This window comes from Rhinolophus ferrumequinum, chromosome 17 (genome assembly GCF_004115265.2).
Source record: "Rhinolophus ferrumequinum isolate MPI-CBG mRhiFer1 chromosome 17, mRhiFer1_v1.p, whole genome shotgun sequence".
NCBI lineage: Eukaryota > Metazoa > Chordata > Mammalia > Chiroptera > Rhinolophidae > Rhinolophus > Rhinolophus ferrumequinum.
Window position 1 is genome coordinate 6,297,559 of NC_046300.1, and position 9,940 is coordinate 6,307,498.

A 9,940-nucleotide genomic window follows, 5' to 3' on the forward strand; every position below is an offset into this window, starting at 1 on the left:
AGACTACAATTCCCGAGGTGCTCTGCGCCCAACCGACCCGCGGTAATCTACGCGCGCAGCCCATTGGGAATAGTAGTTTCTGCCGCGTTGCTGTGGACCTGAACCAGAAGGCCAGGAACTCGTCTTCCCGGCGACCCGTCTAGCAGGGCGGGGCTCTTCGACCGGTTTGACAGGGCGGGGCGCCTCGCGAAGATGGTGGCAAGCACGGCGTGTTTCTCTCGTCGTCTGCCCAAGGCTCAGCTCAGCTCACCAGCCGGCGTCTCGCTGGTCTGGAGCCCCAGCCCGCCGGGTCCCTGACCCCGCGCCCCACTTGCGCCGGATACCCGGCATGCCTCGCGCCCGTAAGGACAGCGCGCCCCGCAAGGGCGGTCAGCGCCGCAGAGGAGGTAAGTGGGGCGTACCGGGCAACTGATGAGAACGGTGAGCAGGAGCCTTCCGTGGGTCTCCATCGGTGTTCCCGAGCGTCCTGGGCAGGAACTCCTGCCTGGAGCATTCTGGCGCCGCCTCCCGCAACTCCCTGGTGGCTGGCACGTGCCTCAGGAAATAGCGGCCACGTGTGCGCCCAACTTGAGCGCGCTGCTCGCTGTTCTGGAGCCTGCGTTCCCGACCCTAACCTGGTCGGCACCTCCCGGACTCGGTTTCCCCATTGCTCCTCCGCTCCAGTTGCCTGCTGTGGTGTACAAACCCGCAGCACAGAGCAGGAAGCCCACCCTCTCCCCAATCCCTGATCCTTTCCTGTTCCGGGCTAGGAAGTTGGTGGGAGGCCTGGGGGAGAACTGAGGGAGGGGGCGCTAAGGAAGCTGCAGGATTCCGGCATTGGCGGACCTGGCCCTAAAGGGTGAAGAGTGCCGTGGAACCTGAGCCAGTCTTGAGACGCTTATCGGCGCCGACCAGGAGAGGGGCCTGGTGCGGTAAACACGTGTTTACTCTGCAGGGATGGTGTGCTGCCTAGGTACAGCTCAGACCTCGCTACCGCCCTGATGGGGCTTGGGTAGGGGTACATCTCAAAGGGTAGCAACATTCCCGAAGGATGTGTTGGGGGGACACGTTCACTGAGTGGTGTCAGCCCTAGACTTAGGGACCAAGAAAGCCTCAAGGTTGGAGCTTCTGAGCGAGTCTTGAGGAAGTGAACAGAAGAGCACCATGGGGAGGGAACAAGTTGTGTAAAGGCCTGGCACTTGGAGGGACCATGGCACAGTGGAGCAAATGAGGGAAGATTGGGCTGCTTTGGCTGGTAGGATGGTGAGCAGAGACCTGCGCAGGTGCTGGACTCTGCCCCGCAGGCAGATGGAGTATGTAGTTCCTGAGAAGTAAAGTCAGCCTGATGACCAGAAGCCATCTGGGGCTCTGCTTTGGCAACTGCCCTGGTCAAAGCCAGCCACTGGCCTTAGGCAGAACCCACACACAGGAGAGTTCACTTCTACTTAGCCTCACACTGTCCTGTGTTCAGCCTATTTTCAGGGGCTCATCAGTTGGGCCACTTCACTTTCTGCACTTCCCAGGGGCAGGAGGAGCCTTTGCGTCCATCCACCCAGGCCTGGGATGGACCAAGGGAAGCTCAGAAGATAGTATGCTCGAAGCCAGGGACACCCACCGACTTCCACTAGGAGCGGGGCTTGTGGCCCCTGGGCTGATGGGTGAGCTTGTTGGTCCACAGAAGAGCCATAACTAGTCACTTGTTTAGTCATTGTCTTCATTTGCTCTACCCAAAAGAGGTGCTTTGGCAGCTGTGTTTTGCAGAGAAATTGAGACTTTTAAGGCTAAGCACTTGACCTGGTTATACACCTGTTGAGATGTGGAGCTGGGATTTGAACCCTGCATCTGTCTGACTCTATAATCTAAGTCCCTGACTCTCTTGCCCATTTAGGGGCATAATCTAGGCTGGTGGCTGAGCTCCCCGGCATCTGCCTGGATGTGCCCCCATCCCAGGCAGGTCCTGTGCAGTCCCTTCTGCTTCTACCGGGCTCTCAGTCTCCTCCTTGAAGCAGACTCTGTTCACCAAGGAGACTCTGTTCACCAAGCCTGCTAGGTTTTCCTAGGCTGGGCCTGGGTGCCCAGTGCTCTCCCACAGATGGACCACGTTCCCTTTCTTTGTCCTGCTTCCTGGCTCTGTTCCCTGCCTCCCATCTCAGCTTTGGTTTTCTCATCTCTGAAAGGGGCAGCATTCTGTCTTGTGGGGTCATGAGGCCGGTCATGTAGTACCCCTAGCCATCACTCATCAATGGAGGCAGGCCAAGTGTCCCATTCTACCATCCCCAGGTGCCCGGAGCAGTATCCAAGCTGACTCAGGTTCCAGTGAGGACGAGGCAGCCAGTGAGGCCCGCAGCACCACCAGTGATTGCCCCAGCCTTCTTAGCACCGTCGCAGAGGACAGCCTTGGTGAGAGCGGGTGGGAGTTTGGCAGGGACCCAGTGGGGGCTCCGTGGGCCAAGGCAAGAAGCAGGGTTGACCAGCTGGCCTTGCAGGGGGGGATGCCGTGGATGAGCAGGGCCAGCAGGAAGACCTTGAGGAGAAGGTGAAGGAGTATGTGGACTGCCTCACAGATAAGAGGTACTCCTGACATCCAGCCAATCCCTACACCCATGTCCCTAATCAGCCCGTGCCAGATGTGACTCAGATAGGGCTGGGCAACAAGACCCCCCTTCTTTATCCCCCAGTGCCAAGACCCGGCAAGGTGCTCTAGAGAGCTTGCGCCTGGCCCTGGCGTCCCGCCTACTCCCTGACTTCTTGCTGGAACGCTGCCTTACACTGGCCGATGCCTTGGAAAAGTGCCTTAAGAAAGGTTGGATCCGGGGCACATGGGTGACACTGGCTAGGTGTTGACCCTTGTGCGGGGGCTGACTGTAAAGCATCTCTACAGGGAAGGGCGAGGAACAGGCCCTGGCCGCTGCCGTGGTAGGCCTGCTCTGTGTGCAACTGGGCCCTGGACCCAAGGGCGAGGAGCTGTTCCACAGCCTGCAGCCCCTCCTGGTCTCCGTGCTCAGTGACAACACAGCTAGCCCTGCTGCCCGCCTCCATGTGAGTGGTCCATGCTCTGTGACTCCTTTTCCTCACCCAATCCCTAGGCAGGGAGGTGGGTTCCACCTGCCCCCAGGCTCACCCTCTGACCACGGCCTGGCTTTACCATCCTCCCAACAGTGCGCTTCTGCCCTGGGCGTGGGCTGCTACGTGGCTGCCGCTGATGTCCAGGTAAGTGGCCTTTGGGCGCAGGTAGTAGAGCACCTACTACAGGTAGTAGAGGTCCTAGCTCTGCCCCCGAACCTCCACCCTGCCTCCCTGTGCCCCTAGGACCTGGTCTCTTGCCTCACCTGCTTGGAAGGTGTTTTCAGCCGGTCCTGTGGTGTGAGCGGTCCCACAGCCCCAGTGGCCCCTGCCAGCCTGCATGGCCTGTTCTGTGCCGTCCTACAGGCCTGGGCATTGCTACTCACCATCTGCCCCAGCACCCATGTCAGTCACATCCTGGACAGGTAGGGACGACTGCCCACTGAGTATGGGAGGGGAACGGTGAAGAGGCCCCCACCCCACACACGTAGCTCAGCTTGCCCCCTCCCCAGGCAGCTGCCCCGGCTGCCCCAGCTCTTGTCCAGCGACAGTGTGAACCTGAGGATCGCTGCCGGCGAGACCATCGCGCTGCTCTTTGAGCTCGCCCGGGACCTTGAGGTGTGAGAGGGGGCTGCTGATGCCAGCTGCCTGTCCCAGGCTGGTGGTAGGGGATGCCACAGAAAACACGGTAGCCTTAGGTCCTTGGAGAGTGGAAATAGCCCCACCGCAGACTCAGATGCCAAGGGTTATGTTGGGGACCCTGAGCAGGGGTGTCTGGCCTAGGCAAGGGTCAAAAACGGATTCCAGGGGGCCAGGCAGTGAGTTTGTCAGTGAAAGGAAGGATTTGGGCAACCCCATGTTGAAAGGCAGCTGAGCTCAAGCTTCTGCTGACACAGCCTCCGTCACTTCCGCTGCAGGAGGACTTCATTTACGAGGACATGGACGCCCTCTGCAGTGCCCTGCGCACTCTGGCCACTGACAGCAGCAAGTACCGTGCCAAATCTGACCGTCGGCGGCAGCGCTCTACTTTCCGTGCCGTGCTGCACTTTGTGGAGGTGTGTGTGAGAACGTGTGTGTCCTAGCGGGAGTGCGTCCTCAGGCACGGCCGCCAAGCCCGGTCCTGTGAGTGGGCCCCTCTCCCCTGCAGGGCGGCAACTGTGAAGAAGAGACAGTCCGCTTCGGCCTCGAGGTGCTCTACGTGGACAGCTGGGCTCGGCGTCGCATCTATGCCGCCTTCAAGGACGTGCTGGGGTCAGGCATGCACCACCACCTCCAGGTGGAGTGGCCAACAGGGAAGGTGCACCCAGCTTGTCTGCTTCGGACTGGCCTGAGCTCACTGCTCTCTTTGCCCCCAGAACAACGAGCTACTCCGTGACATCTTTGGCCTGGGCCCTGTGCTGGTGCTGGATGCTACTGCCTTGAAGGCCTGCAAGACCTCACGTTTTGAGAAGGTTTGAACCCTTGGGCACCTTTATTGTCCCTCTGTTCCTGCAGCTCTGCAGGAGCTGGAGGGAGGAGAAGCTCTGGGTCTCCCTCTCCCCAGCTCATCAGATCATTACTCTGCCCCCACTCCAGCACCTGTACAACGCCGCTGCCTTCAAAGCCCGGACCAAAGCACGCAGCCGCATGCGGGACAAGCGGGCAGACATCCTGTGAGACAGGACCAGCCAAAGGGGAGACTATTCTTGCCTGTATTTTTGACAGAAGACAGTACAACAACTGGTCCATTCCAAAATTGTCGCTTTAATTTTTTTAATGACAAAACCAAAAAAAGACATGGGGGTAGGTGGCTGGAGGCCAGGCCACTTGGCATCCTGGCCCTTTGCCCCTGCACTCAGCCCTACGGCCTCTTTTAGCCCTGTCTCAGGCCTGGCCAGGTGTGTGCCTGTCCCACAGCTATGGGCCAGGCAGTAGGAGGGTTGTCTCTTCCTTTTTCTCCTTTCTCAGGCCTTGCTCCTCTGGGATGAACCACTTCTTTGGGGGGGGTGGCACAGATGCCACCACAGGTGGGTAGATGAGGCTATCCAGAATGGATTTATGTGCTGATTTTTAAAGATTAGAGATAAGTAAACTGAAAACTCAGCTTTCTGTGGACCTGGCTTCTGGGTGTTTTCTGCCTGCCCTCCCTCCCATCCATCACCCCAGGCTTGGGCCCAGCTGGGTCTCCCCAGCTTCAGTTCATCTTTACCCTCCAAGATTCTCTCCCCAGATGGCCCTCCTCCTCAGAGCCCAGCCTGTCTTGAGAGCTGAGGCTGGATCCCCACTGGGAGGCCTGGCAGCTTGGGTGTCTGGGATGGGGCTGGTTATTTCTAGACTTCTGAATCTGCTGAGGGAGCCAGAGAATGCTGAGAGGTCACAGGAGGAGCCAGGAGGCTGGCATCACTTCCTTTGACCTTGGGCCACCCATAGCAGGGTCTTGGCACCTGAAGCTTTGGTTAGGCCTGGCCTGAAGAAGCCAGGAGAGGCGGGCAGCTATGGGGCCAGATGAGGCTCCTATACAAAACCCTCACCAAGAAAGTAGTGTGGAGCAGCAGTGGGAGAGGAGAAACCTGCTAACGGCCACTTTATTCCCCCCACACACACCCCCAGACCCCAGGTCCAAGTAGCATCTCAACTGGGTGCTCGGGCCTCACTGGAGTTGAGCCTCCGCAACTGGCTGAGGCTGGCCAGCCGGAGTTTGAGTAGCATCTCCTCCTGCGTGCGTAGTGTGTGTGCCAGCATGCGTAGGGATTCACTCTGCAGCACTGCGGACAGGCAGGCAGGATAAGATGGGGGGTTAGCAGACCCCATGCCACCCCATGGTCCCCCTTCCACTCAGCCCAGCGTCAGGGGCCGAGAACCCCCACCCCACACTTCGCTGCCTCGGTCTCTGCAGTTGCTCCTCCCAACCGTACAGAAAGGCCTCCTGGTCCCACTTCCTTGCCCTTGGTTCCCACTGGCTTCTTGCGCCTCCATACCGCTCAGGTAGACAGCCAGGATGGCGAGTGCCAGGCAGGTGAACACCAGCAGTGCGAGCAGCAGCAGGAAGCCCCCTCGGCTGTGCAAAGGGCTGCAGCCAGGCTGGGCGCACAGCGACGGTGGCAGGATGCCCAGCAGCTCATCCCATGGCTGAGCCTCCTCGGCTAGGTAGGGGTGCAGTGAGCCTACAGGGTGAATGGGGCATCAGGAGGGCAGTGGGTGCACCTGTTTTCCTCTTTGCCCAATCCATCCATCCCGTTCCCCTGTCCCCTTACCTCCGCTGTGTAGGTCGCTGATGGACTCCACTCGGTGCAGGCGCACCTCCTGCATGTGGTTGGGAGCCAGTGATGCCCTGTTCTTCGGGCTCAGCATTGGTGCCATGGTGTCTGTGGGGCACCGCGAGGCTGATTCAGCCAGTGGGTCACCCCCTCCCTTCTAGATGGCTTCCAGAGGCAGTAGGGACTCGGGGAAGATGGGGACAGGACAAAGAGGTGGGGGACTCCTAATCTAAAACCAACTCAGGAATGGCCAGTGATTTTGGAGCCAGGACGAACCTGGAACCCCATAGGTCTGTTTTCACCCACAGTAGTAGGTGGTGCACTTGACTTGGTCACGTTTGCTTCCTTCCAAGCACCTCAAAGACTTTTCAAGTATTCCTCTGCCTACTCATTTCTAGAGGAGAGTTTTATCAACCTTGGAGGAATAAACCCATAGTGCATGAAGTTCATTCCTGCCTCTTCTGCTGTCAGTTTTCCCTGTAGACCCTGGAAATTAGCCATCGGGCCAGACCCACAGCCTGACATTCTCCTGGTCCCCAGCAGAAGCAGCAGCATATGAGCTGGTGGTGCCTCTCCTTCCTGGCCTTAGCTCTTTCTTTAACATACTCAGTGTGATTCTGCTGACTGCTCTGAACCCTGCTGTTTTCACTCAAAATCAAGACAGGAGACCTGCCTTTGTTATCAGACTTTCACAGGCCTCTGAGGTCTTCTTTCAGGCATCCCTCTGAGGCCGCCTGGGCATTTAGGTTGTTTCCAGTTCTCTTTTGAAATCAATAATTCCTAGAAAAGGATGTGCATCATTGAGTAAGAAGAGGTCTTTCAATTTCCTAACAGTTAATAAGGACAGATTCCAGAAGCAGAATTACTGGATCAAAAAGCAGGGACTTTTTTAAAGCTATCCTCAAATTGGCTGCCACCATGGCTACCCGCAGCCCCCCAAAGGATACAACATTGCCACCATTAAGCCTCTCCATCGAAAAAAACATATATACATACATATGCACACACATATTTGCTAAGCTGGGAACTGAGAAAGGCCTTTTTGACCCATTTGATTTGATCTCTGCCTAGAGGGGGGGCTGATCAATATGTATGTGGCTTCCTAATTATCTGTTCAAAGCCTCTACACAGTCACTTTTCCTATGATATTTACTTATTTTTAGATCCATCAAAGTGTTTATTATTTCTAAAAATTATATTTTCTTCTGGTGGTTCTTTGACTTGATTTTTTTTTTTTTAATCTTGGCTCCTTACGACCCCCAGATGTCCAGCTGGAAAATAGATCACAAAGTGGGGAGCATTGAAGGGACATCTTATAGGGGCAAGGGTGAGTAGATTTTCTGGGTCTATCGCTTTCTGAACAATAACTCAACCTTCATGATTTGCCTGAAAATGACCCCTGACGCGCTTGAAAGTAAGTAAAACAACAAATGCTGCCAGTTACGTCTGGGTGGTGCATTGAGGGTCATATTAAATTCCCACTTTGCACTTGGTTGTGCTCTTCCCACACTTTCTAAATTGAACTCAGATTCTGTTTGTTACCAGGGACAACACACAGTAAATGTCATTGTTAAGACCCCAAAAGGAGGTAACACCCCCTACACACCCAGGGTTTCCCCGCCTTCCCATCCAATATAAAATTGAAAATGTGGTGGGGGGAGTTTCCCAGCTAGGCCAGGCTGGAACTGTGGAGCAGCTGGTCCTGTACCCTGGCCAGCATCTGGATCTGGAGCTTCTTGGGTCCCTGCTCTGACCCCTCTGAGCCTCCATGCTTCTTGTATGTGGTGAAACAGTTAGGTGAGTGGCCACCAAAGTCTTTACTTGCGGTTATTCTGGCCAACAAAGGGATCCCAACGTTTAGCCAGTTGGGGACACTTAGGCCCAAGTTGGAGGAAGTCAGAAGCCTCGCCCCTCCCTGGGCCATGCGCCCAAATGCTTCCTGGAACCACTGCTCATCCACAATCGCAGCTTCCTCTGAAGTAAGAGCTGAACCTGCCAGGCAGCTGCCCCACCCACACCCACTTAGGCACAGCCTTTAGTTCACCCTCTCCCAACTGGGTAGCTACCTCAACCGCTCTTGCTGTCCCTAGCAGGGGAAACAGGCAGAAGCTGAGATGAGAAGGGGTTCCAGGCATGGTAAGCCTTCCTCCATGCACAGCGGCAGGTCCCATGACTTGCGCTGGGACATTGTGACTGACGACTAGTTAAGGACGCGGGGTCAGTGGAGCAGGGGTAGGTTTCTCCGTGGTCATAATTTTGGGGCTTTGCCCTCCTTCAGTCACCTCCTACCTTCTTGGGTCTCCTCAGGCATGATGGGGTGGGCAGTCACGGAGCCCGATGTCAGCACCCAGTAGCAGGACGGTGGAGGCAGCAGTGGCTCCTCTGTGAGCCTGAGGAAGGCCTGGCCACCTCCCAGCCTGAGCCTGAAATAGGCCTGCGCTCAGCCCACGGGGCTATATTTAGAGGGGACAGCTCTCAGCCATGGAAAGGGGCAGAGTGACCCACATGGCCAGTGTGGACTATTGACCTGTGCAAGTGCACACCTCTACTAGTGCATGTGCCCAAGGGCTTTCCTGGGGAACCCTACGACTCCCATATATACATGGGCCTGTGTCTTCATCCAGATGAACCACGTCAGTGGCACCTCCAGCAATAACCCACGTGGCAGTCAAGACATGCAAGGGGGCTCTGTGCATCTCCACTCCTCTACCCTCCAAAACGCCTACCCACAGCTGGGTCATCCAAGCAAAGGTGGGATAGGCACCCACTGTTTGACCTGTTAGCATCAGGGATTGAGGGTGATGGACAACCTGAGCCCAGTGCCACCAGGGTTCAGAGAGCCCTAAAAGGGGGCAAATACCCCACATATGCATGTACCCTGCTGGTCAGCGGGTGGACCTAGGCTGAAGAATGACAACTTCTATTATTAAGCCTACAACCTTGTATAAAGGATTGCCCCTTCTCTAACCTGTTTTCTCATCTGTAAATCGGAACAACAATGGTTCCTCCCTGGCATCGTGTGTGTGAGAATGGAAATACAACCACGCGTCTGAAGCACTTGGCACAATGCAGTTTTGATCTGCCCTCCTCTCCACAGGGGCACACAGGTCACAGACGTCGTGTGAGGATGCATGGACCACTTACCCTTGAATGGAGGAAGTGGGCCAGCTTAGGCCCACCCTCTATTGTTAGACCCGTGTCCCTCCTTCCCAAATAGGACAAAGTGAAAGAGTGGGTCTCTGACTCTTGTAACACCCCAAATCCATTACTCCGGTGTATTATACTGGCCTCCTTGACGTTCCTCAAACACAGCAAGCTAGTGCCCACCTCAGGAACTCTGCACTGGCTCTTCCCTCTGGGAATGCTCTGCTCCCAGATATTCCCATGGCTGGCTCCTTGCCATTTAGCTCAAATGTCACCCGCTCAGGGAGGCCTTCTGCTCACATTCTTTTCCATATCACCCAATTTTATTCATAGCACTTAGTCCAGAAATTATATTACTCAGAATTTCCTGTGCTTGTCGGTATCCCCACAGGCCCTGCAGCATCCACTCAGTCACATGGTAGCCACCTTTAATCCTCACCACAGCGTCTTCAGAAGACACCGAGGCCCTGAAACTGCGTAGGCAGGTAACCGAGGCCGCACAGCGAGCCCAGGACAGC

At 56.3% G+C, this 9,940-nt stretch overlaps 2 protein-coding genes across 7 annotated transcripts; one reads left to right on the forward strand and one right to left on the reverse strand.

Annotated features, from left to right (window-relative positions):
- The first annotated feature begins 120 nt into the window (after positions 1 to 120).
- Positions 121 to 5,136, forward strand: IFRD2 (interferon related developmental regulator 2). 4 transcript variants are annotated; one of them, XM_033131880.1, is made up of 12 exons: positions 122 to 386; positions 2,260 to 2,379; positions 2,466 to 2,550; positions 2,658 to 2,782; positions 2,861 to 3,018; positions 3,139 to 3,189; positions 3,289 to 3,467; positions 3,555 to 3,660; positions 3,960 to 4,097; positions 4,190 to 4,293; positions 4,398 to 4,493; positions 4,618 to 5,136. In XM_033131880.1, the coding sequence occupies exons 1-11, from the start codon at positions 329 to 331 to the stop codon at positions 4,462 to 4,464; spliced, it is 1,191 nt and encodes a 396-aa protein (XP_032987771.1). In that variant the 5' UTR covers positions 122 to 328; the 3' UTR covers positions 4,465 to 4,493; positions 4,618 to 5,136. The 4 variants fall into 4 exon arrangements, with proteins under 4 accessions (XP_032987773.1, XP_032987771.1, XP_032987772.1 ...); XM_033131879.1 differs by having other exon boundaries at positions 128 to 386; positions 4,190 to 4,318; XM_033131882.1 differs by lacking the exon at positions 3,555 to 3,660 and having other exon boundaries at positions 121 to 386; positions 4,190 to 4,318.
- Positions 5,137 to 5,278: 142 nt separating this feature from the next.
- On the reverse strand, positions 5,279 to 9,876 carry LSMEM2 (leucine rich single-pass membrane protein 2). 3 transcript variants are annotated; one of them, XM_033131890.1, is made up of 4 exons: positions 8,568 to 9,876; positions 6,276 to 6,386; positions 6,000 to 6,185; positions 5,279 to 5,786 (listed from the first exon to the last, which is right to left on the reverse strand). In XM_033131890.1, the coding sequence occupies exons 1-4, from the start codon at positions 8,587 to 8,589 to the stop codon at positions 5,653 to 5,655; spliced, it is 453 nt and encodes a 150-aa protein (XP_032987781.1). In that variant the 5' UTR covers positions 8,590 to 9,876; the 3' UTR covers positions 5,279 to 5,652. The 3 variants fall into 3 exon arrangements, with proteins under 3 accessions (XP_032987781.1, XP_032987780.1, XP_032987782.1); XM_033131889.1 differs by having other exon boundaries at positions 5,279 to 6,185; XM_033131891.1 differs by lacking the exon at positions 8,568 to 9,876 and adding an exon at positions 6,952 to 8,529 and having other exon boundaries at positions 5,279 to 6,185.
- Positions 9,877 to 9,940: the final 64 nt, after the last annotated feature.